The 26,586-nt window shown below is 48.2% G+C and overlaps 1 protein-coding gene across 9 annotated transcripts; it reads left to right on the top strand.

Annotated features, from left to right (window-relative positions):
- Positions 1-7,993: 7,993 nt before the first annotated feature.
- On the top strand, positions 7,994-26,202 carry LOC143436775 (uncharacterized). Of its 9 annotated transcripts, XM_076921170.1 has the most exons (14): positions 8,096-8,323; positions 8,464-9,326; positions 10,854-10,987; positions 11,076-11,839; positions 11,936-12,105; positions 12,198-12,394; positions 13,096-13,284; positions 15,004-15,131; positions 16,974-17,607; positions 19,047-19,175; positions 19,466-19,689; positions 20,749-20,810; positions 21,057-25,012; positions 25,841-26,202. In XM_076921170.1, the coding sequence occupies exons 9-13, from the start codon at positions 17,501-17,503 to the stop codon at positions 21,072-21,074; spliced, it is 540 nt and encodes a 179-aa protein (XP_076777285.1). In that variant the 5' UTR covers positions 8,096-8,323; positions 8,464-9,326; positions 10,854-10,987; positions 11,076-11,839; positions 11,936-12,105; positions 12,198-12,394; positions 13,096-13,284; positions 15,004-15,131; positions 16,974-17,500; the 3' UTR covers positions 21,075-25,012; positions 25,841-26,202. The 9 variants fall into 9 exon arrangements, 1 of the variants encoding a protein (XP_076777285.1); XR_013106581.1 differs by lacking the exon at positions 20,749-20,810 and having other exon boundaries at positions 16,974-19,175; positions 19,466-19,542; positions 19,639-19,689; XR_013106580.1 differs by having other exon boundaries at positions 16,974-19,175; positions 19,466-19,542; positions 19,639-19,689; positions 20,749-25,012.
- Positions 26,203-26,586: the final 384 nt, after the last annotated feature.

The raw sequence follows: 26,586 nt of genomic DNA, 5'->3' as shown, positions 1-26,586 counted from the left end.
TTGGTATTTAAAAGGTGGATATTCCTTCTATGTTTATGGTATTTATGATTAAACATAGAGGAAATTTCACGTTTTCAGTGTCAAATGCAACTGGGAAATGGGCCTGAACTGAAGTCAACGTCAGGGCAGTAACAGGACAGTTGTCCCCTCTTGGGTAAGTGGGAGGTCACTGATCCACAGAGCATGTGCCAGGCTCACAGGTGCCTGAGGACCACTGAGAGATCTTGAAGATATTCTCTGATGAGCTGCCAACTCATCCAGAGGCTAGGGGGTCTCGTTCTGGATATACCATAACTAGTCTTTGCCATTGTGTCCCTTTGGTCTCAGATAGGACTGTCCTATTGGGATTTCCAAGAGTAAGTCTCATTTGATATCTAAAAGGTAGATTTTCCTTCTTTGGTTGTATCTTGCTGGTTAATCAGAGAGGTTCATCTGTGTTTTCAGTCTCGTGTGCCCCATGGGAGCCATGATCCACCAGGGAGATGAAGCTGAGTTCAGCGCCCTCCCCGGTAAGTGGAAAGATGGTGAGCTGCAGACCATGTGTGTTTCTCATGTCACACACATGTCTGCTGACCATTACCTCTAAGGGTCTCTGCCTCTGCAGCCAGCCTGGCACAGAGGCCGTGGCACCTTCCGACAGTGGTGTCTGGGCCTGACAAGGGGAGGGAAATTCTTCTGTCTTGTAATCTGTTTCAGATGAGCCAAGCAGCAAGACTGGTCCTTCCCAGAACTCAGTCCTTCTTTGGTATTTAAAAGGTGGATATTCCTTCTATGGTTACGTGCTTCCTGGATAATCATAGAGGAACATCCACTTTTTCAGTACCAAATGTCGCTCTGGAACTATTTCTGGAAGATGCTGTAGGGTCTGGGGGTGGGGTGGGAGGGAAGATCATGTTATAATGGGTGGAGCGCGGCCAAAAATGGTCCTAAGGAGCCAACTAAGTGTTAGTATAATGTGGGTCTGATGTACTGCCTCTTCGGGACTTCTGTTTCTATCGACGCAAGCACAAGTTCGCGGTCTCCTGGATCGAGTTGTTCTTTGATATTTAAAAGGTAGATTCTCCTTCTATGAGTACAATATTAATGACTAATCGTAGAGGAAAATCCACGTTTTCAGTATCAAATGCTGCTTGGGAAACCACCGAAGACACGACGTCATCACGGAAGAAAGCATGCTATCCGTCGTTCTCCTGGGTTTGGTGGGGGATAGATAGACTTGTAATTTGTGTGATGTGTACCTATATAGCAGCCTCTCCCAGTGATGTGTTCTGAGACCACCGTGTTCTTAGTATCCCTTCCCTGACCTCAAATGAAGTTGTTTCTCTGTGTGTTCGCCATGTGTATGATATGTTTTCTGGAATCAGCTTCTTTCTCTGTAGCGATATGTCTTGGAGACCGCCGTCATGGTAGGCCATCATTTTGGGTAAGGGCACCTTGGGTAATCCTTTGGGGGGTGTGGGGAGAAGGGGCATGTGAGCCATCTTGAAATGTAACCTCCAAATGTGTCCCCCTCAGGCTCGCCTCCGGACCGTCATCACACCCCGTCATCTCGCCGGACCAGCTCTCCCCAGCGTTCCTTATCGTTTGCTACTTGAAGAGAGGTTATCCTTTGTGTGTTTGCTTTACGCGAAATTAATATGCAAGGGCAAGCTCTCTTCGAGGAGCAAATGCTGCCTGGAAGCAAGGCTGGTGGCCTGGGCCTAGCAGAAGGGTGTGGTCACTCCAGGGTAAGTAAGTGCATGATGGGCCACTAAGCACGGGCTCCTGCGTCTGACCTTCCAGATCTCATGCATGTTTCTGAGAACTTTCTAGAAAAGATGCTGACTAGGGAGAGCATATGGGCTTTTCTTGGCAGTGCCAAGGAAACTGTGCCTCCCCTTCTGACTGCTCTTCACAGTGTGATGTGCATGTCAGCCCACCTTCTAAGACCAAAAGAGTGTCAGCAGCAAGCCAGTGCCCATTTAGATGTGGGTTTTCTGCCCTCCATAGCCAACCTGTCCTTACAATCACCTCAAGGCTTCCCATTCACTTAAGGGCTTTAAAGGGGGTTGGTGGAAGTCAAAAATAAAGATGGCCCCAGAGGCTACCAAGACCATTTAGCCTCTGCCCCTAGATGCCTTTTGTGTCACCGCATGAATTACTTATGAGATTATGTAAAAGAACATTGGTTCTGGGGGTGGGGGTGGGATATCTCACCTCCCTTTGGTGAGCCTTGCACTGGGTGGGTGTTTATATAAGTCACTGCCCCTGTAGTCCTCTGAACTCCCCGGGAATGGCAGAAGGAAGGGCCAGGGGTCTCCACACTGCTCCACACTGGGGAGGAGGTTGGGGGCTCTCAGAGAGTTAGTTTTTTGTTTTTTACTTCTTTCTTGAACGATGCATGTTGCTGTTGGTTCTAATCCTGCTCTTTCCACGACCATCTGGAGGACTTCCGGGAGGCTGCAGCTGTGGGCATAGGGTGGCCTTGTAGGCTCAAAAGGAATGCCAACCATTCTCTGTCACTTTTTGTTAAGCCACACAGGATTTACCCCCTACCCCTCACCTCACTCCCACCCCCTACCTTCCTACCCCCTAGTCCTTTGGAAGATCATCCTATTTTGGAGGGATACTGAGAAGTAAACTAACCTCTGGGCTGGGTACCAGTGTCCGGTGAATTCCAGAGGCAATCAGCTGAGGCTCTACCAGCCCTATGCTCGGCCCAAGGCCCACAGGTGCTTCACTATGACCTATTCCGACTTTTGGTACATGTAAAAAAATAGCCTCGGTATGTTCTCTTTATTGATGATGTTGTACAGTGAGAGACACTTGCCCTCACATCTAACTCTATCTGGGAAGCTCTCCAGCCCTGCTCCATCTTTGGGACAGGTCTCTAGCTACAATGTGACTTCTGACCTTCTCAGGTATGTACCAATTCTTGGTTCGAGGATGGGACCTCTTGCTAAGCTACTAGTCTCTGGTCTTCCTTGTCCCCTTGATGCCCAATATTTTTCATTTGTGGTGGGTTGGGTACTGTAGTGCCTGTTGTACTTGCATTGAATATAATCACCCAACAGTGGCTTGCTTCTTAAAAGACAGTGGCCCACAGACCTGCTGTCTGTTTGTACCAAGCCATCTCCAGAGCCTTGTTGCTCACAGTGTGAACTTTAGAAGAGAAACTGTATGTTAGACTACCCCAGCTTTGATACAGGTAATGGTTTATACATCTTTATTTATAATGATTTCAGGCCTGGTCCACCAATCTGCAAGTGAGGACTTCCTGGAAGTGGTGTGTTTGGGAGGAGGCTGAAGTTTGCTATTACCTGCTGCTTGGAGGCAAACCATCCTGTCAAAAAAGGTGAGTGTTTCTTTTTGCTATGATTCACTGCTCACCTGTGGCCACCCCTGCCTGCTCTTTTCTGGGGAAATGGTCCCAAAAGGGGGAGATGGTTCCATCATTCAGTAGTGTGTGGAGTTTGACTCCTCTACAGCATCTAGTTTCTTCTAGTTTTGTCCCATTTTTGTCCCATTCAGTATTGGGCAGTAATAACGGGGCAGGGTCCAGTCCTGGGAGTGACACTGATACCCTCTTAGGGAGGATGGAAGGATTGGCTCTTTCTCTTCTATAAATTCGTTGGGTCCTCTCACCCTCTGTGTGCTGTGTATAACCAAGTGGGCGTCATGGAGGAAGTGCTAAGGAAAGGATTATGGTCCTAGCCAGGGTCTTCCTTCAAAAAGCATGAAATCTGAGTTCTGTATCTCCCAAGAGAGTGAAAAAATCTCAATCTGTTGTAACACCTGCCAGTAATATCAGGAAAGGGTCCCTACCCATCCCCCTCCCCCCCAGTGTCTGTCCCAGACCAAGCTCCTTGGATGGAGAGCTGACCATGGGCACACATCTGGCAGGTGGTGTTTCCACCCAGTTTGGCTGATTCCAAATCTCCCATCCCTCCCCAGGCTAAGTCCCAGGCGAGGAGGCTGACCAAGTGAATGCTAGAGTGGAGCCTGCCCCATGCTATTGTTTGGTACTTAAAGCGAGGTTGCCCTTTGTATATTCGGTTTATTGACATGGAATATACAAGGGCAAGCTCTCTGTGAGTATCAAACCTTATCTTGGATCCTGTCCACACTCAGCGAGGGATGTGGTATGTGTGTGCATGACCGTGTGTGCCCATCTTGTGTGTGACAAACTGCTTCCTGGGTTTTCCTTTATGCACCAGTGACTTCGTGGGTGCAAGATGACTTCAGGAAAGACCTTTGGGTACATCCCCTCTCTTTGTTCAGTATGGGTGGGTCCCAACGCATGCGCTGTGTGTAGCCTGGGTCCCTGCTTTTCCCATGCCGATGGTCAGGTCTGTGCTGGTGTGGGCCGTGGTTTTTTTTGATGTTCTGTCGTGACATGGTACCCAAGTGTGCATGTTCTTGCTTGGTGCGTGTGACCTGGTCTGCTAACGCTCAGCGTCTAATTCGTCCCCCAGGACCCCACCTGGAAGATGTAGCACATCTACCTGAGGCAGTGGCTTTCCTTTCCAGGCCGAGCTTTGGTACTTGAAGAGTGGTTACCCCTGTTCTCTTCGCTTCACTCATGCCGAATCGTACAGGGTCATCCACTTTTTCAGTATCAAGTGCGCAGACTCTGCAGCCTGGCTTCCCGCGCCTGGATCCTACCACTGACACTTCCCATCACACATCCTTGGACAAGGGCGTCGCCGTGTTATGCTCCCTGTCTCGTGTGTCACAAAGGGGTCATATTGGGGTTCAGTGAATCCGTCTCCCGGGGATGGGTGCCATCAGGTTCTCCTAGGGACTAGGCTCATCACTGACCATGCGCCAGCCCAGACTCTTGTGTGCTGTGAGCTGACTGCTGGCAGCTGTGGTGGTGGCAACCTCTCCTTGGATTTGGGAGCCAGTGTTGAGACAGACATTCTCTGTCAGATATGTGAGTGGGTGTTAGAGCTTAGAGTTTGTGCTGGACTTACAAGGAGACTAGTGAAGCTTGTGGTGCTCGGCAGTGACATCATTTCTGTAGTGGCTTCTAGAACAGGAGACCCCATGCAGTGGGGTCAGCAAGACCACCCACGATGCTTGCTCCACTTAAGATGGACACTGCCTTGCTTCCTGACTCCAGCCACCATCACCCTTAGAAGGTGCTAATGTGAGGTTGCCATGCTGAATGGGGAGTCGTTTTTATAGCATCCCACCTCCCTGGTGCTTAGAATAGCCATCAGTAGTAGTGCATGCATAGTGCATGTATGTGTTGGGTACAGCCAGGTGTGAGGAGTGGTGGTCACTCCCAAGAGGCCTATGGATGCCGGTATTCCTGCTGTGCTACTGTTTCATACTTGAGGAGAAATTATCCTTGGTGTGTTTGCTCTTTTGGATGAATCATACAAGGATAATTTCTTTTTGAGTATCAAATACTGCCCTGGTGGACTTCCTGGATGACAAGACGGTTATGGAAAGAGGTGCATGCCGCATGGTGCATGGATTAGCCTTACCTGGCCACAAGGCAAGAGAGCACAGGGCTGACATGTAGGAGGTGCACTCTGATCTCACCTCAGGACCTTGTCTAAAGAGTCCAGGGGTTCCTATTTGGCTTGGTCATGGTGAGATAGCACAGTTTTCATGCCTCAGCAAAGCATGCTTTTTGAATGGGAAGCCAGTCTCAGAGATAGTCACTGGGGTCAGACCCCTGAGTACAGCTGGCTCCACAAGCATGTGCTTCACTCTCACTAAATGACAGTGGCCTGCTAATCATGTGATCCGGACCATGAGAAATCTAGAGGAGCCCCTCCCTTTGGAGAAGATGCTGAGGTTTTCTCAATTCTGTGGTTCTCCGGATGTCTGTAGTGTGCTCTTCACATTTATGACGAGCAATATGGGGCAACCATTGTTTGTCCCATGTCTGTATTTGCTTCAGAAGGTTCTAGAAGCACAGTGGTGACTTCAGCTAATGGATATTGGTACCTGCTTCAGAAGAGGAAGAATTTATTGAGACTTCCTCTTAACATATGCGGTGACCTCAGGACGCACCCCCCTCCCCATGTGCTCTCACATTGACAGCTTTGAGGTGGCAACAGCTTTGGTGACTTGGTTCTTTGTGCTTGGTCTGGAGGACACTGAGAGCAACTCACCTGTCTGTTGTTGCTGTTAAGTCTTAGTTCAGAGGAACTCCTTGGGAAGGTTCTGGGTCAAGCATCTCTTTAGGTAGATAGAATGTGGCCAGGGTCTTCTAGGTCCAGCACCCACTCTCCTCAGCATCCATTCTGAGCATGGACTTCCTGTGGTTAATACAGGTGTTGATAAGGATATTTCCTGCCGCCGCCACTGCTTTATGTCACTCTCTATATGTTCCTATGGCTTATTCATGTTAGGCACGGTATGGCTTCTTTTGGGCTGACCTGTTCTTAGACATATCTGGTCAATAGCGTACCATTTCAGCTCATTCCATAACCTGGTGTGTGTGTGTGTGTGTGTGTGTGTGTGTGTGTGTGTCTATGTGTGTGTACATGCATGCATGCTTATAGAAATTGTTGGCTAGAGTAGGGGCTTTCAAACTGCTCAATGCTGCTAAGATATTCGTCACCTAGGGATCTTGTTAAAAAGCAGATTCTGATTGAGGGACCAAGATTCTGCATTTTTAGCAAGCTCTCAAGTGATGCTGATGCTGCCGGCCCGTGGACAACACGTGTAGCCACTGGGGGCTGGAGGTGATGTTGCATGTTACTTGTAGTGTGTGTGCTCCATCTCCTCCATCTCCACTGCATCATCCATCATGAGTGAGCATTGAGTCAATATGCTACCTTTTGATGATCGAACTGTGGTCAGTTGCGAAAGGCTACCTTCTGTACAAATGACATGTGATTATTCTTTCAAATCAAATCATGCCTCCGTGGGCTTCCCAGATGTAAGAGCTACTTCAAGGAGGGGCAGCCTATGTCAGCTCCCTGCAGGACTTGTCAGCATCAGGTTATTGATGATTGAGGCAATCTGACTCTGTAACCCTCCATTTCCAGTCGATTCTAAGGAGCAGTGCCTGGAACCACAGCTTCTGGGGCAGGAAGATTCCTATCTGTTGTATCTACCAACAACACTCCATGTCATTGAAAGAGGTAATACCCATGATGCCATTGCCCTTCTATGATATTCCGCCAGCTTCTTGTTATCCAGCTTACCTCTTGGGGGGGACCAGAATAGATTTCCATTTCTTTTCTAAATTTATCTACTTTATGAAGATTCCTGAACCTGGCTCTTGTGGGTATGGTTTTTTTTCTAAGACCATATTTTGTCCCCAAGACCAATGTGTAGCTGTAAGTGGTTGATGTCAGCTCATGTGCTTTCTTACAGACTATGGGTATTCATCTCTTAGACAAGGGATTCGATTTGTCCTGGGAAGAATCTTCTGGAGGCAAAGATGACAGTCGACAAGAGGCCCTGGTTTTTCTTTTGGAGCTCTCGGAGGATATTTGAGGTCATTCATGTTTTGTTTGCTTATTGCGAATGAGACAAAGTTAGCCTCCTTTTGAATATCAAACCCTGCTTTTTTGAAGGGCTTCCTGTACAAGAGGTGTGAGACTGTGTGCCATGTATGCGCCTCAGATGACCTCTTCAGCTCCTTTAGGATGCTATTTGGATATTGCGGATAAAGCAGACCCCAGAGAAGCTTGGTCCTGTATACAGTGAACTCGCTGTGCTTTTCCAAATACCCTTCGTTTCTTCTATCAATTTTCAACAATGCAAGGATGCACTTGAAGGGTGAGCTGATGCCAGGACTATAGCCTTCTCCAACCAGAGCATGTGGGCCAAATCCTTTCTGGATGGGTAGGCAAAGGGAAGAAGCCATGAGATGCTTAAAAAGTAGTCACATCTCCCCTGGGGACAGTCTGGTTTTTCAGGGTTACATCCATTCAAAAATACTCTAGGAATTCGGGCTTGTAAAAGACAAGCCAACTTGACCCTGTTCCTTTGTTCTCACTGAGGTCCTGTCCTTGGCATCCACTTCCTCCAGCAAAGTCTAGTGACGACCCTGATGAAGCTTCCTGTCCTGCTGTTCGGCTCTGGAAGAGACTTGATTCCTTCCTTTTTGTGCCGGTGGAGATCGCACGAAGAAGGTAAGGAGAACCTAGCCTTTTTGGATTCTGGAAGAGGGAGGTTGCCCTATATCCTCACTATAAGGAAAGATGCTGTTCTCTGGGCCTCTCATCTTCAGGGATGATGGTGGTGGGGGACAGGAAGCCCAGATCCTGTCCCCTGAATGATTCTTCCCTTTGTGATGATCAGTCCTGGATGGAATCAGTTCAAGATGGATGCCAGCTTCATGCTAGAGCCCTATCGGGCTTGTCTTGAGGTATGTGAGATTATATTGGGCCCAGGTAAACCCAGGCGCTAGGGATATCTGACAGCCTATAACCTATAAGCTCCATGTTTAGGGCATTTCTGAGGCCAGGATGCTTCAGCTCTCTTACTCTTGCATCTTCTTTTTGCCAGAGAGAATTGCTATCAGCTACCAAAAGTGCATACTAAATGGCCTGTCTGTGTAAGAGATTCTCAGAAGGAAGCCGGAAGCCAAGGAAGACATGATGGAGTAGAAGCCACAGGACATGCTGCTGAAGGCCATAGGCTTCTTTGTTCTAGGCTCTCAGCACCCAAGCTACCCTAGTAGGGCCCCCATAATTGAACACATGACAATCCCCCTGCCTCAGACTTTGGGAATGGGCTAGGCTGAGCTTAGAGTTTTGCTCTCTTTCCTTTTGAATCTTTTTATTTTGCTTTTGTATGTATACCTGAACATATGTGTGTGCAACATGTGTATGGGGGATCCTGCAGTCAGAGGAGGACATTCAGTCCTCTGGAACTAGACTCATAGATGGTTGTAAGGTAGCCTTGTGGGTTCTGGGAACTGAACCCAGTTCTTCCGAAAGAGCATTAACCCCTGAACCATCTATTCAGCACTCTCAGCCTCCAACCCCCAAATCCATGGTTAGCTTTCTTGATACTGAGTCCTTTAAGGGAATATTGATCTTATTGAAGAAGGACCAGTGACCTCAGCCAGCTTAGGGACAGTTAGCTGTTCACTTGGCTAGAGGGAAAAGCAAGGAGTGTGACCATTTCCCCTAACACTTGGTCCTCAATCCATTCTTAGGAAGATTTCCTGGATGGTGGATGGCCGTGAGAAGGTGGGGCCCACAGATTGGTCGTGCTTGGTGCTTGCAGAGTGGTAATCCCTGTGCTTTTAGCTTCATTTATACTTGTCATACAATGATAAACCAGTTCTCACTGCTGCTGTAGAGGCCTCTCCGGACTGCATGGCACCTTCCATGAGAAGAACTTAGCTTCGGTAGCTAGTCCAGGTATGTACAATGACAGTCACACACTTCCTTTATGATGCATAGCAGTACCTGTGCTTCCTGACAAGAGTCTAAGCACTGAGGAAAGTGTTGTGATATTCTAGAGGGTGCTGGTGTCCGTACCAACCATCATGGGAGGGAGAGACTCACACCACAGATAATGTCTGTTTCCTGATTTTGGTGAACCTTGCTCTTCGGTGATTTGAATGAGTTTACAGAGACAGGCCAGTGTGAGGATGTCCTGGTGTTTCCCTGGTAGAGCCATATCAGTTGGCACTTCAGTGCTCACTCTCATTGCTCTTGCTCCAGAGAAGATTCTTTGACATGTCTTGCTGAAAAAGGATTTCTGGCTGTCTTGTTTCATAGTGGGATGTTCGCTGGGAAATACCCAAGTTTTGTTTCTGTTGCCTAGCACTTGCCTTGCTTATCTATGGGAGGGTTGTTATCCTGACTGAGGCTGGGAAAGGCTGATGCCTTCCCATCACCCTCTTCGGGTATTTTGGTGTTTTTTTTTAATTAAATTTTCATTAATATCCCGTCTTCATGCTCCACAAATTGGTCAAGGACAGTGACAAGAGAATCCATGTGGGGTGTTGTGCAGATTGGAGAGAGCTGATAAAGCTATCACCAAGATGAGAGATCTTCCCAATGTGGAGACTCTGGGGCACCTTCAAAGTAGAGCTAGCAGGTGAACCTAGGGATTGGATGAGCCAACATCAGATTTGAGCATGTAGGAAGAGGAGGTAGTACAAGTGTGATATTGTGGAGCCAAGGTCCTCAAGGGACTCAGTGGGCTGCAGGGAGCATCCTTGGTGACATCATGGCTATGTCAGCTAACGCAATGACCCTGGGAGGTCTGAAGGCTGGGTAAGATGGAAGTAAGGGTATCATAAGATCACTGTTCAGGAGCTTGATAACACATCAACAAGTGGGTTGTTACACTGGGAAGCCAAAAAGAGGTGGGGCACCACCCACTCCTAGCTAGAACTGTAGGAAATAAGATGAACAATTTCCATGTCCTCAGGAGAGAGCCAGGTTTCCATCAAGGTGGATGGCGGAGCTAGGGAAAAGAAGTGAAGCCTCAAGGGACTTGGCTTGTGTATGTCTGATGGAACCCAGGGGCAGGTGGGGCATGGAAGGGTGGGGGATAGGTTCTTACAAGAGCTTTGGAAAGCTACCCTAAGGAATAGTTAGCTTCCCAGAAGCTAGCCCCTAGAATCTGGAAATGGTACCTGATCCTACTTGTACAAGGTTGCTTCTAGGAGTTGGGTAAGCCATTTGTGATGGTGTTCTTGAAAAATGATTTCTTAGAGATGAGACAGTGGTGGCACACTAGAAGTGGGAATGGAGGATCTCCTGGGATCATGAAGAGCTCAGTGAACCTTCTCTTGATCCATATGAGGATTCTAGTAGCCTCGGTTGGGCTTTTCTGCAGTGGGACTTTTGTAGTCCCCTCAGGAGCTTGATGTGGCTGGTGGCCAACCATATGTGCACCATTGAGAAATCCAAGTCGTCATTCACACACCCCAGGGTCTATATACCTGCAGAGGACTCCTGACCTTCAGCAAGTGGGCTCCCCTTCTCATCTTGAAAACCTCCCAGTGTGGACTCTAGAATCAAGGAAGACAGAGAAAGGGGACGATGTCAGCATCATCACAAGAGAGGTGAGTGGCCACCCCTGCCCCACTCCAGTGTGTTTCTAGAGCACTTGTCCCCCACCTCACTAACACTCAGCATCCAATCTGCCTGCAGGTTGGTGGTTGGAAACCATAGCCCTTGGAGAAATGGAAGGGGCCCTTTGTCTGTCTTGTCTCTGCTTTTCTGTGGTACTTGAAGAGAAGTTGTTCGTGGTGGATTCGCTTTACTTGTGACGAATCATTCACGGACAACACTTTTTTCAGTACCAAATGCTACCTCTAAGGACCTCCTGGACATGATGGCAACTTGCAGAAAGATGGCGGTTCAGTCAAGCTGGTAGAGAAGCCAAGTATGGATGTTTGGCCACGGACAGTATGCTTGTGCTAGCTGTAAGTCACCTGGTCGGGTTACCTGAGCAACTGATCCACCTGTAGGCCTCTCATCAGTGGTCCGTGCCAACCTTGGTAAGGCAGCTGTGGCTCTGCCCCCAGTATCAGCTTACAAGACTTTGAAAAGAGGTCACCTTCCGGAAGAGATGTTGGTGCCAGCACCATTCAGGGTGTGTGACTGGTTGACCAGAGGGGCGTGCACTCTGTTCACCCTGTGGGCCACCTAGTCACCAACCCTCAGCATCAATTCCACTCAAAGAAGACTTTCGAGAGATCCGGCCAAGTTTGGGGATGTCAATGGACTTGATGGCTATGCCTGCTCAGTGGACCAGGATGAACTGTGGTCTTAGGGGTGTATGTTTACGTAAGATGCCATGAGGCATTCGTGGTAGCCGCTGCATCACTATCACAACCTACTTGAAATGTTGACTTCAGATGTGGACATGATGTTGACTTCCCATGAGGGACCTGAAGTCCCTTCTCTCCTGGGTGTGTGACTGAATTGTACTTTACTAAGCATGTGCCTTACTTACCTGATGAATCTATCTTCCAGTTGTCTAACCTCAATATCCTGTCTCTCTGCAGAAGAGTCTGTGAGATGAAACCAACCCTGAGAAGCAGTTCTGGTTGTCCTGGTATCACCACACTACTACAGGAGCTTTCAGAATCCCTTCCCTTCATGGAAACTGTGGAATGGCAACCCCTCTGGTCCAGAAGGATTAGCCAGATTCAATGCCATCAGCATCCCTCTTCAGGTAAGTGTGCCTCGGGTGAGCATGCACTTAATGTAGGTGTATGTCACTCGGCTCGGCCCACTACCCAATGCTGTCCCACCCCTTCTTCACAGGACAGTGGAAGCGTTCACCTTTTCAAGAGAGTCGGTGTGTTCTTCACCAGTGTTCTTCGCCAATGATCATGTGTGATACTTGGAGAGAGGCTGGCCGTGATGAATTCGATTCATCTAAACGAGTCATACACGGCTCTCCTCTCTTCTAGTGTCAAACTCTACCTCAGATGTCTTCTTGAGCCAGTACTGTTCTTAAGGTGGGTTTCTCAATGGCTGACTCAGTGACAAGTGCCTTCATCCAATTGCTTATTTCACACATTAATCCCAGTGTCTGAGCTGACCCTCACATGACTTCCTAGGATATTTCTGATTTTTAGAAAGACCAGAGACTCTATTGGGAGATTCTGTTGAAATGTTGAAATACACTGGCTAGCTTCTGTTTTTATTAGTACCTAATTCTACCATGGAAGAACAACTAGAAGCAGCCTTGGTTAGGATACAGAATAGAATGGGAACTGGGACATTGTGAGCCTATGTTGAGTTATCTATAGCCATTCTATACCCTGAAGTGAAGTCTTTGAAGGTGAGCTCATCTTTACCCAGCATCCCCAGGACAACCTGCTTTGCAAACTTGTGGTTTGCTGTGGGTATGGCTCTGCCACCTTTCACTTAGTAACCATTGCATGACAAGTCAAAATCACCTCCCTCTTGACACTTATTTGAGCCGATAAACCAGAGGTTGTCCAGAGAGCATGGGGTCTGATTGGGACTTAAGCCACTCAGGGTCCTGTCCACTCTCAAAGGCTACTCCCAAGGTGCCCCACTGAAAAGAAGATGCAAGAGTGCTATGAGAAGTGCCATCTCCTGGTACTTGGAGGGAGGCTGTCCATAGTGAGTTCACATTATTTAATGATGCCCAATATAGGGTGGACCTCTTTTCTGTATCACATCTCACCAGGTGTTTCCTTGGACCTGATACCAACTGTGAGGAAGCCACGTTCATGTTGGCCTTTGTACTCTCATCCTTGAACATGTGGTTACCTCCAGAGCTTCCTGACTTCATCCAGTCCCTTCATAGAGGGCATTGCCAGCACAGAGGAAGATACCCATGTTACAAACTTAAGGCATGGATGTGGTGGCGCTCATGGTACCTCTTTTTTATCTATTTGTAAAGAAAAATAACTACTAGCAAATCTTGTCTTAGAGGGAGGACTTCTTAGACATGTTGAGAAATTCTGGAATGGGGTCCAGGGGTCGACATTTTTAGAGGTGGGGATGTAAGTGACTGGGTGATTTTCCATGCCCGTCAGCTGAGATATCAAAAAAAAAAAAAAAAAAAAATTTGAGGACAGTGGAGGAACTATTTTCCATTTCTTCATTTTCTTTGTCAAAAGAGAATTTATTCTACTTATTACTATATTTATTAAAAAGATGTATGCTTGCGATAAAAATAAAAGCAATATGAAGCAATTAAATTAAAGAAATTAGAAAAGTTTCTACCCACACATAAATAACTTCAAGAATTTCTAACTCCTTTCTGAGACTCATATACAAATGGAAAAAGCGGTAAAGAGAAAAATATTTCACAGGATAAATCTACCCTGTGTCTAATCATTTTATTTAAAATATAAATTATCATTTCACTTGTGCTTAACCTAAGGAGCAATGACAGGAAGACTTAAGAGATGTCTCCTAAAAGATATCCCAACACAGCTGAGAAAGATGAAGTTGAAAGCATTAAGTAGTTGGGATCAGAGTCTCTGCTGCTTCTGCCTGCTGCAGACATGAAGATGCCCCCACTTTGCTTTCTTTACCGTTGTAATGCATTTTCATTTTTCTATTGGAGAAAAATGTGAATGTAAGTCTTGCAACTGTTTAAGATGGGTCCTCAGTATTACAGATAGCTTTGCCATTGACTTGAAAGGGGGGCTTCTATTTCTCAGCTCTTAATTCATCTCTCAATGCAAGGAGGATTTTTGTCATTTCTCCAAGAGTGTCTCCTAGACACTACCGTTCCTCCCCTTTCTGTCCCCTCCCTGATGCTCCCTTCCCTCTTCTTTTTTTCTTTTCTCCAAAATGGGGGGTGGAACCCTTCACACATGCACAGAGAAAACTCACTCACTGAGGCATAACCAAGCCAGCCTCTGTTCTTGATGGCATTTTTGACCTTTTGACTCTATATCCTGGGAACCTGCAACTTGCATAGCCTCCAGTGTGGTTCACATAGGTCCCTGCAGGGCAGGGTGAGAGCCCTGTTCGGAGTTAAGTTCTCTCTTCCTTAACACACAAGGGTCTTCCTTTCTTTCATTTGTAGCTGTACATTAAACACCCACTGACTTGAGCTGTGGGTGAATGTCTCCCCAGGAGTTTTACACATTTGTGGAGGTTTTTCTATGTATTCTTGTTACTGGGCTGGGCCTTTAGCTGAACGGTGGATTAAACTGGGAAACATCCATGGGTTCCTGCTGTCTGCTGGTCATAGCCTTAGGCTAGCCTGCTGGATACCTGATATCCAAACTACATTTTTTCCCATTTTCTTGGTGTTCTAAGACTTTCCTATTGAACACTGTTAACTTTACCAGATGATAACCCTGCCAGTATTTCCCTGTATATTTTTTTTCTCAATAGTAATTTTTATTCCTTCTTTATTAGAGTTGTATCGTTTAAAAGATGTTCTCTTGAGTTCTTCTTGGCTTAAAAAATCCAAGTTTTCTGTACTGTTCTTTAGTTTAGTTAGTCTTTAGTTAGTCCTCTGCCCGCCCCCTGCTGCCATCTTCACTGAGGCCCTCTCAGGTGTTTGCATCATGAATTTGTTTAGTTAAAGGCATCAGACCCCCTTTCTCATTTCTACTTTCCACCTTGACAGGATGCCTAATTGAAATGCCAGCTTCTGGGGTGAATGGAGACTCACTGCCATCGGGCAAGGTCTAGGATGGACATGGACCCACCATCATCAGGGAGGTTCTGGAATGGACTTCGACCCATCATCATCAGGCAGGTTCTGGGATGGACATGGGTCCACTGTCATTGGGTAGCTATGTGAATTTACTGTCAACCAAGCAAGTTCTGTTTGTTCATTTGTTTGTTATCTCACATTCAGTGAACCATTAGCTAAGAAGTACAATGTATCATTAGGAAGACACCCTGAAAGTTTGCTTACCCTGAGGGATGAGGCCATGATTCAAGAGTCACTGCCATTTAGTGCTGACCTTATTTTTATGACAAGTTTTGCAGAGTTGGTCCTCTGTGAGCTCTGTAGGGAATCCCTAGACACAAAGCCTGTGTAAGGTGAGAGTCATTGCTCTTCACCTCAGTGCCAGTGTGAAACTAGGGGACTCTCCACTCCTCTGATGACCAGGATGAAATCTGTGCATCTAGGTCCTCCATCACCAGACCCTTTAAGAACCTTTAGACACTGTAGCCTGGGCAATGGGGCCAAGGCTATAGATGACCATGGTCTTCAGGGGGAATGGGTTGGACTTGGGGTGTGTGATGCCTTCTCAAGCCCTCTCTCAGTCAACGCAGTAACCTGCTGTGTTCACTGTGCTTGGGGGACTTCCTGGAGGAAGCCAGCTTCAGAGAAGAGATGGTGGTACCCATGTACGGTGCTTGAAGATAGGTTATCCGTGTTGCCTTCGCTTTATTCGTGACGAATCATACACGGTTGACCTATTTTTCAGTACCAAATCCCGCCTTGGAGGAATTTCTGGGGTGGGACTGTGGTGTTAGCGTCTCTCCAGGGTAAGTGAAGGGATCATTCACCATGGGTAGATGTAGTAAGAGGAATGCTGTCCACACCCAGTGTGTCCTTGGTTCTCTGGTGGACTCAGGGAGGGAGGTATCTACTTTGGAATGAGATGAAGTGTTCTCTAGTGAATGACAAATCACTATATAAGAATGACAAATTTCTTTCTTTGACAAATCACATATAGTCTACCTTCTAAGGTATAAAATGTGGCCCTCAAACACCTGAGGGAAAGGTCAAGGTCGGAACTAGGAATTGTGTTCACAGCATCTACTCTGGTGTTTACATCAGCCCCTCTAACCATGTAGTCTGGGCTCACTAGAAGAGGCAGTTGCATTCCCTGGTGTTGTTCTGAAAAGAAACCTTCTCACTCTAGGACACACCCATATGGGCATGGCAAGCCCCCTCCATGATGGCTTCTGGACAGTGACACTAACTAACCACAGGCAGGTGACAAGAAGTGGCCCTAGGCCACAGGACATGTGTCATATGGCTAGAATATATGGCCATCTGCCCAACTCTCAGGGACTCCATCTTTAGGCCTGCTGCCTGAGATGTACCAACACAAGCTCTCGAAATCAAGTGTTCGAATGGAGGTTGTCCATGGTTTGTTCATTTTATTTATGATGAGTATTACATGGCCAATCTCCTTTCGGCACTAAAATCTTCCTGGGAGAGCTTCATCAACCGTGCGGGTTAAGAAAATAAATTGTTCCCTGTACTAAGTGCCTTTTCCTGGGACTTATGTCACGTGGTTGTCAAAGTAAGATTTCCCAGAAATGACAGTGACTTTTTCGGTGACTCTGTGGTTGTCTGTCCATGGCTACAAAGACCAGAGTACATTGTGCCAAGCACTGTATTTAGATGAGAAAACATCAAAGATTTAGGCATACTGTAGATAAGGACAAATTTCATTCACCCATTGGGTGGGGTTAATTGTAAGCCACTCAGTCACTCATTCATTACCAGTTTCACCCGTCCAGGGGTGATCTCAAGGAAGCAGAACCAGCTCTCAGGCTGGTGAATGGGGAGAGACGCCTCACAGTGACATTTAGTGACATGAGAATGCTGATGTCCTTTCCCTGCTCCAGTGTCCCTTGGGAAGGAGAGGACTCAGCAGCATTCATTACCACCCGATGCTTGCTAATGGTGTGACCTTGAATGAGTCAGCCTGTCATCTGTCTGTGCCTCCGTTTGTCTGTCTGAGAGTGTTAATGGCTACTTAATAAGGTATGTATACACGCTGAATGTGTCTGGTTTCTCCCAGAAAAGTTGGAAAACCATTGGCTTTTATAATGATGGTTGTTGCATGAATGTTGTTACTCTGTCGATCTCTTCCTACCCTCCGGAACACAGGTTCCTTGAGCTCAGAAGCCTCAGCTAATGCTTGTAGGTGCACACAGTACGAATGGCAATGAATGAATGGCAGTTTGACATGCTTTCTTTGTTGAACCCTCTTCGAGGCCTCTTGGAAGCTGGAGAGAATGGAGGACAATCCAGAAGCCTTGTGCCCTGATGCTGCTGGTTTATCTGTGGGGGTCTTGCTGTCCTCTCAGGATGCTGCTTTGAAAAGGGAGTCATTCACTTTTAGGTCAGCCTTCATTGGTGGGCAGGATGGATGCTACTACACAGAGAGTCATGGTTTCTTCTATGTCAAACCTACCTCAGGACTTCTCTGGGAGAGAAACACTTTGGGATTCAGACTTGGTGTCCATGTGCTTCTGGGTGAGTGATCAGTTTCTGGCCAAAGCCTGGACATCTGTATAAGTCTCTATCCACCTGTAGGCAGGAGCGAGCTCTGCAAGCCAGTCCATGGGGCTTATCAGAGGTAATGCCAGCCTCCCTAGAGGGTGGGAGTCAGGGAGCCAGAGCTGAGGGAGGCAGTGCTGCCTGGGGAAGAGGCACTCTGCACTACTCTCGGCCTGTGCTGACGTTTGATTCTTGAGCAGAGGTTGCCCTTGGTGAATTCGCTTTATTGATGTTGAATCACACAAAGGCAACTTTTGTTTGAGTATCAAAGCCTGCTTGGGTGGCATTGGGGACAAGATACAAAGTTCTGGGTCTCTGTGTATGTCATGTGCTAGAATGGACGGTGTGGATAAGGGTATGGACAGGAAGGGGCATGGCTAAGGGAATACCATTTGACCAGACGTGTAGTCCCAGGAACCAATGAAGAGATGCAATGTCTGCTCCACAGAGCTTCTCAGCCTGAATCCTGTTACACTAGCACCTAGGCCCCCTAGTTGCAGACACACTAGCTGTTCTATCTCTACTCTGAAGACACCTTGACTAAACAAACTCTCTCCTTTGACAGTGTTAAGGATAACAGCAGTCTTCCCTCCCCCATCCCCTTCCTCTCCCCAACTCGCTGGGTCAAAAGCGCTCACATCAAATCTGTTTTCTCCCCTTCTGCCTGCTTCCCTTTCTTCCTCATCGTTCACCAAACCTTGATCTCCATTTTTGGATGGGTTAGGAAATGAATAGAGGCAACCAGCACTTCATCCCGTTTACATTAAATAATAGTGATAAAATAATCACAAAATAACACCACAAACCACCAGAATGGCTCGGAGGAAAATGTGTTCAATTGACTACAAATTGGCAGAAGAATCCAATTTTCTTGACAACATTTTAGCTATGACATTTGACCTGGGGAAACAGTACTCTGTAGACATGGCAGCCGCAAGGGGCAGCTTCAATAGTGGCGGATGCTGTGAGCAGTAATATTTGTGGTAGATGAACACACATTGAGGAATCAAATCTTCGTTCAGATTTTTAAATGGGAAAGAATTGATCCTAATGAAAGTGATTTGAGGAAATAACAAGGGAAATAAAAGAAATGAAAATGGCCCAACAGCACAGTCAAGGAAGCTAAGCAGAGAATTGGATTAGTTTAATGGAATTTACTTAAAGAGAGAGAGAGAGAGAGAGAGAGAGAGAGAGAGAGAGAGAGAGAGAGAGAGAGAGAAAGAAAAGAAAAGAAAAGAAAAGAAAAGAAAAGCATTTTTTTTTTTTTTTTATGAAAATCAATGCTGGTACAGTTTTTGGTCAGATGGGGAACTCCATGAGTTTAGATTAGAGCTTTTGGAACAGTTGCAAGACATGGTCACAGGGAAGGTTCTTTATGTGCCTAAACTTTATTTTTCCATCCCAAACCTTTACAGAGATCTTCCTAGACAGATGTGCTGGCTGGAGAACTGGTCGTCTGGAGGATGCGACTGGGTACCAATGCCAGAGCCTATACCTGATGAACAGTCTTCTTTGTTTTCCTCTATCCTCATGAAACATTCTGGGTAAGACACTGGCTCTGGGGTGGGGTGGATACTTCATGTCTATGAAGTCTGCTTTTCCAGAGCAGTTGGTACCTGGAACATTTTAGGGCCTGCCTTTCCTTGGGTTTCCATGTTGCCATCCTTCCAGTGCTAGGCTTTAAGACATGCCCACTGTTGGTGCTGAATGTCACTTTGTCCTGGAGGCTGGCCAATTACGGGAGGTCGTCATAGAGTTGATGTATTCAGGATCTGATACACTGTCTGGGGTGTGATAGGCACCTGGGGTTTCATGGTAGCTCTCTTTCCAAAAGGGTCTTTACCTCAAAGAACCTCAGAGGCTGCATCATTGTCTTGAGCTGGTCAGTGGCTGGAGCTCTCTCCAGGACAGGTACTTGGAGGAAGAACCTAGACAAGCTTCCACATGCTGTTGACTGGATCTTGTCTCTACTGCTAGCTGCCATCATTGTCACTGTGTGGTTCTTAGGAACATTTCCAGGAGGTGATGTCAGCTGGGGGAAGAGCCTCTGTTCCACAGGTTAGTTTCCAGAACATCTAGATGAAGCTGCCCGTGGCGTCTTTTCCCCGTATGACACACTGCATGTGACCAGTCTCTTGCTGCCCTGCAGCAAGGCTAGAAGCCTGTGTGAACTCTTGCCAAAATCAGAGAAGGGATTCTGATGTTGGTCACACTCCAAGATTTTTAAAACGAGTGGCGAACACAGAATCCATACTCTGCTTATGGCCTAAGTCAATGGATCCTGACCCTTACTGGATAACCCTCTCTGTGACGTGCTTGTGTGGGGCTGCCCTACATATTGTCAAGAGGGGACCATGTGGGATTTCCTTCGATTGTTCTTTCTCTCCTCCCTCCATGTTTATCTTTGAAGCTTTATTTGCTTGGTTTATGGGGCTGAATGGTCAAGCAGCTCTTGCTATGACATCACTGGTGGGGGGGGGCATAGGGCGGGGATGTTGGGTTATGAGGCTGCAGTGGTTGGCCCCAAGGAGGAACATCTCTGGATGATGCAGTCATTGCCTTCTTGCTTCTGGAAGGCATCGTCTCTGGGAGGGTAGTGTGGTATGTCCACGGGATCTCAGAGCGTCACTCTCCCCGACTTACAAGGGAGAGTTAGAGTGGGCAGAGTTCTGTGCTCCTTGTGCTCCAAATCAGCTCCTCTCTACCTGGGTCTCAGGGAAGGTTCTAGATAGTCATTCTGGGGAGGTAAAAGTATGGTAGATTGCGCCGGGGAGGTGATGGGATATTTCTTCATGTGGTACAGGGTGGCTTCTTGCTCAATGGGGAGGTGTAAACACTGAGGGGCTTGGGATGGTTCTTCTGGAAACGTAGCCATCGGCCTCTGCTCATCCGAGCCTCTCCATGGTACTCGGAGAGAGGTTACCCGAGCAACTTTGCATCTGGAGGACGAATGTTGCTCGGTGAACCCCTTTTCGGTATCAAATCCCTCCAGGGAGGCCGATAGGAGTCCCAGCACCTCAGGGAAGAACATGGACTCATCTCTGCTCTGGGGTATGGGACGGATGGTCGACCAGCTGGAAAGTAATTGTTCCTAATGTACTTCACCTGGTCCACTAGCCGTCGGTGCCCGCTGCAGCCCACGCCCAGGATGTCACTGCCTCAGCTCAACACCTCTGCTGGTACTTGAAGGGAGATCGACCGTGTTATATTCGCTTGGCTGACTTCGAATAATACATGGTTGATCTTTTCTCAGTATCAACGCTCAGCTTGGAGAAGCTCTTGGAGTTGCAGCCCTCATGGGGGTGGGGGCAGCATGGTGCTTCTAGGTTGCTGCCTAAGCAGGGGAACTGGGCTGGGTGGGACAGACTGTGTACTGTCTTTGTTCAGCTCTTCTCACCATTCACATGCAATCCCCCCCCCCCCAGGACAGCTTCAGGTGGTGATTCCAGCTCCAGGGTTGCTGTGGTCAACACTGGGTACTTGAGGAGAGGTTGTCTGTGATGAGTTCGCTTTATTAATGACGAATATAACACAGATGGCCTGTTTTCAATACCACCTGCCACTCCGGTCCCTCGGCAGTACATACCAGGTGTCACACCGCTGCCCGGTAGGTAAATGCATGGACTCTGTATGACGCTTTGTCACCCCTCTTCACCGTACCTCAGTCCCACCTCCATCCTGAGGAGCCTCCTAGGATCACACCAACCTTGTAGGCTGGCCATGAAGCATTGGCCTGATGTTCGATGGATGACTGGGATCTATCCACTTTCCATGCCTCTCGCCTGCCACAAGAGTGGGTGTTTGTCCCTGTCGTTTCACTGAGGGCTGCATACCTGCATGCCCTGCACCCTGGGTGCCTCCCAGTATCATGAGGGCTTGGAGGGATGGCATAATACTTAGGGAAGAACCAGGCCAGTCGGTTACTCTTGCAGTACCTGAGGTGAGATGGCCCATGATGAGTTTCTGTCTTTATCTCCATGCAATACAGTGCATGGTCACCTCTCTCTATTGGTGGCTCTTACCATGTGAGCCTGGGTGTCAGGGGAGGGACATACTTAGCTAACAGCTGATGGTCAGGCATGTATCAGACTCATCCTGGCCCAGAGCATCAAATCTCCTGAGGTGGGGGTTGGGAAGTCTAGGAGGGCATCTTAGAGGAAGAAAGAGTCCATGCTGGTGGTACCTGAAATAGGTTGTCTCTGGGATGTTTGCTTTTTATTTGATGACTGTTCCACAGCCTACCCCTTTCTTGTACCATATCCCACCTAGACCATTTCTTTGAGGCGCTGACACCAGCAACGGAAGCCTTTGTGTAGGTTGACTCTGTAGTCTGTATGTGAGACTATCCCTTGGCCTGTCATGTCCCCAGTTCCACCCTCTTGTAAACAGCACAGAGTGTCCTCCTGAGTCTATGAGGCAGTGATACCCAAGCTTTGTCCCTGCTTCAAGCACACAGGGGTCCCAACAGGGGTTGGTCTGTACTTCTTCATCTTTTCTCCAATTTGACACTCTGGTTCTATCAGACTCCTGTGAGCTTACCATAGAGGCTTGACCCAGAGACTCAGGGACTCCAGAAAGTAGCTGGTCATGCCCAGTAGGAGCCTTTGAAAGGCAGGCTATAGATTTTGGATATTTAGCAAGGATCCCCATGGTTCCAAAGAGTTTTTTTTCTGATTAAGCTTGCTCCCCATGCCTCATCCCTGCTCCCCACTGGAGCAAGTAGCCCCCTCACCCCAACAACTCCACCCTGCATGCTTTCTGTCCTCTTCTCAGCCTACTCAGCAGCAAAATGCTCTTCTAACAGAGAGAGCGGCTGTGCACCCTGGCTTGGACCTAGCACATGGGCTCCCTTAGATTTCTTCCTCTTGTTCAGGATTGTCTGCCTGTGCCCCTCCCTCTGGGAGTTGATCCTGGTTGCTGTCTCCGCACAGCCCACCCTCTTCCTTAGTCCTCAAGCTTGTACCCCCTTCCCCCATCGCAGGAGTTCAAGACTACAAGGGGGGATAGTGTCCCCTGCCCAGCAGTGCCATTGCAGGCAGCCTGACATCACAGTCCAGCTCCTTCCTTTGTGATCCACCATCAATCTACTTGTTAGCTCTGGCTCCCCAGGTGCCTGCTATCCCAAACTGCCTACTACTGGCTACATGTGCCCAGCCTCTTCCTGCCCCCCCCACCAAAAAAAAAAAAAAGCTATAAGATTTCTCAAGGCAGGGGTTGGACCTTTCCTATGAATCTTTTTCCCTTCCTCTCTTTCACTCCCTCCCTCCACCTCTCCCCCTCCCTCCTTTCCTGTTTTCTTCCCTGACTTATCCTCTGCTGTCTTCTAAGCCTTAGGATCCAGGCCAGGTCTATAGTGACAGAATAATGGAGCATGCTGATTGACTAATAGAGTCCCCAAAGGCAGAAACCATATTAAGTTAATCCCCAGGAAGGTGGTGAGCATGAAGCAGGAATTCCATAAGATGTGGTGACTGCTTCCATAAATATGGAAGCTGGCTTCGCATAGCTTTTGCATTTGTTAGAGGACTCCCGCCCCAGTGTGTCGCTTGATTTCTGAGACTTTCTGCAATAGGGGACGGACAGGTCAGCTATGTCTGTGGGCTTTTCTTTACTTTTGTAGCTAGGGTCTCATGCTAGACTTCAAATTCAGCTGAGCGCAACCCCCACCCTCCACTCCACTCCACGAATGCCTCTGTGGCAGTGAGCCAGAGGCCCCTTGGAGGCCCTTGTGCAGCAGGCCTGAGCTGCTGTCAGGGCTAATATTTTATGCATGGACCTAAGTAAATGGGAACATTTGGAGATGGAAATTGCTGTTAATGACACATCTTTGGAATATATTAAACGAGCGCAAGAAGGCTGCCCATCTCTTCATTTATAATTGCTCCAATGTAAGCACAGCCACAGCACGGCAACCGCAGATAGGCTACCCCAAGTCTCTTCACCACGGAGAGGGAAAGCCCCAGGTACCTCACCCACCCAGGGAGTATTATGTGCAAGATGGAATGTCAGCTGGCGTGCCAAGCAATCACTGACACACACACACACTCCAAACTCATTGGAGACCCAAAGAGGATGATCCCTCATGCTAGGTGCAGACTTTTATTAAAAGCAAAATTACTAGATTTATCTATTGTTTGAGGAGAAGAAAAGACAAATAAAGGACTCTTCTCATCCAGTGAGTCAAGTGAAAATGTCTATCCCTCAGGCAGACAAGAAGAAAGCCTGGGGGGGGGGGAGGGGAACCTTCAGAGGTCAGAGAATTCACCATCTCCAAGATAGCGTGTTAACCCAGTGTGCCATGGTCACAGAACACGTGCTATTTCTCTGTGCCTGGCAGGTGATCAAGCCAGTTTGCCTATCCCATAGTTTCTTGGGATGTGGTTAGACTAAGCCAGTTTTTTTTTTTTCCTATTTTCAAGGAGATTGTGTGTGTGTGTGTGTGTGTGTGTGTGTGTGTGTGTGTGTGCCTGATAGCATCTGAAGAGCTGCACACTATTCTGGGTTGTGTGCTGAATGGGCTAGGGCAGTCCTAGAGATAGAGTCAGTAAAGTTTCTTTGTCAAGGCTTAAAGGGCTGTGACAACCTGTGTACCCCTTGAGCTGCTCAGAGTAGATGCTCAGAAAATGCCTGTCTTCCTTACATCAAATGGTCTTAGGCATCAGCACCAAGGAGGTGAGGGACGGATAGCTGTGGGGAAGCTCAGAGACTGTGGAATGAATAAATAAAAACACACCCTTTTTTGAGGAAATTAAGAAACAGGGAAAGGGCAGACAATATAAATCTCTACCAACGTTACCAATGCCACAGCTGGGCCCGCTGAAAAGACCCTGTGGAGGTGGTGGGGTCATTTGTCATGGGCGAGGACAGGCTTAAGGGCAGGGACACAGGCCCTGCTGGAGGCTCGTCTGTCATTTTCTCATTATCCCTGCGACGCGGAGGGCAGCTAGCGGATCACAGAACAGCGGCCTCCCAACAGAGGCGGCAGGGCTGTGAGTGCGAGGGACCCCGAGGGAGGGCAGGCTGCCCCAGGCCCTGCCCCCTCCAGGAAGCCTTCTTGCTCCAGCCCAACACACGATCTCACTTGTCCTCGGATGTTCATCATGTGATCTTTTATCAACGCAACTGAGGAGGGGGCCCTTGCTAACTTGTTCCCACGTGTCCCTTTGCTTGCCTGGGTTTGGTGTATCGGAGACACTGAATGCTTGCTGGCCTTATCTTTTCATTTTTAGGCAGGTGACGCTGAATTGGTCCCCAGGTGCCGAAGTTCAGGAACTCTGCCTACACTCCCTCCCAGCTGCTCATCCTAGGTTGGGACATTCCATTGGAGAGCTATGGCTATTAACAAGCCCCAAAGCCTGACCTGAAGCCATCAGTGGCCCAGGTGAGTGTATGCCCTCAGGATTTGTACGTAGCCCCTTTATATCTTAGAGCAGGACTGGGGTTTTCCCAGGGCACGGGGGGTGGGGTGGGGGGGTGGGGGGGTGGGTGCAGAAGTTGTGTAGAAGATGCACAGAATGGGGTTGAAGGCACAAGTCCCAGCCCTGTACATACACACACCCGCACCCCCCCCCGCCCCGCCCCAATCCTGCCATCTGTGACTGCTTCGTTTTCACTAACACTCAAAAATACATGGTTCTGCTACGCTCTCCTTGGCAGGCAGGGTAGCCAGAGCTTCGGGGCTGCCAAGGCCTGGGGGAGCCGCCAGCCTGCCTGCAAAGTTTACTGTACAAACAGTTGGGGTGGGGGGGGGGGGACGGGGCGGGGGAGAGTGCATCTCTGTTAACTCAAAATCCCCATCAGTAAACATGGCAGTTTAAAGTGTAATTAACTCAGGCCGGAAAAGAATTCTGATTTGGACTGCTTTTCACAGTTGAGATTGTTTTACTTTTATTTATTTATCTCTTTCCGGGTGTGGTGGTGTCTGTGGAGGGTTTTAGCCAGGAAAAATAGAGACAGGGAGGGCTTGGTGGGATGAGCCAGTTGAGACTGAGAATGCTGGCAGGGAGGGGCATAGGGAGATGGGCTTGCCACATAAAGCCTGGGGTCTTCATCTGTTTTCTGTCCTGGGCGGTGGGTGGCTTCTTGCAGATGGAGGGACTATGCTAGAAGGCGTGCCAGGGCCACTTACTGAGAGAAGGACACAGGTAGCTCAGGGATTATACGGTGACTCAGAAACTCCCTCTAATGTCACTTTGCTTCTGTCTCACAGTAGCTGCTCTGCCTGAGCGTGTTGCCTTTTCCTCTCCCTGGATCTCCTGCTTAGGACAACAGACAACAAAGATTTTCGACCCCAGAAGATGCTCCCCACTGCCCACCTGAGAAGACTATCCAGTACCCTGTTGCCCCCAATGCATCCTGTGCTATCCACCGAGTCTCCAACCCATAGCCCCTGCCTCATGTCTCACCCCAAGCCTTGCATTTCAGATCTGAGCAGCCCTTGCTTATGAACCTGAGGTGGGGGGTGGGTACACAGACCCAGGGGACTGAGCAGGGAGGGGAAGGAGGGATTTCTGCTTTTGGCTTTCAAAGTCTCAGTGAATGTATCCCTTTGAATAATAAACATATATCATAAAATGTAAATATGCTTGTGTGTCTGTATTCAGAGGGACTTTTGTTAAGTGGGGGATGGGGGTTAACAGCATGGTCTGGTCTCTTTCAAGAGGGACCTCCTGGGATGTCTCTGGTCTCTGTCCTGAAAGCCCTTTGCTGAAAGCAACATCCAGAATGAAGCAGGGGTTCACACCTGGATTTTTGCTCCCCACCCCCAGTACCAGCCCCATAGTCTGATTCAAGAACCAGGGACATGAAAAGATACCCTTTCCTATCCTTCTGGGGGTCTCACATGAGCCCCGCCCCCTTCCAGCTCCTCCTGAACAAGCTGAACCCCCTAGGGCAGAGGCCAGATCCTGGGATACAGCCTGTGCCCACGCGCCTCTCATTGCCGGGCCTCAGCTT

The sequence above is a fragment of the Arvicanthis niloticus genome, chromosome 23, assembly GCF_011762505.2.
Source record: "Arvicanthis niloticus isolate mArvNil1 chromosome 23, mArvNil1.pat.X, whole genome shotgun sequence".
Lineage (NCBI taxonomy): Eukaryota > Metazoa > Chordata > Mammalia > Rodentia > Muridae > Arvicanthis > Arvicanthis niloticus.
The sequence above is the reverse complement of the archived record's forward strand: the minus strand, read 5'-3'. Positions and strand labels throughout refer to the sequence as shown.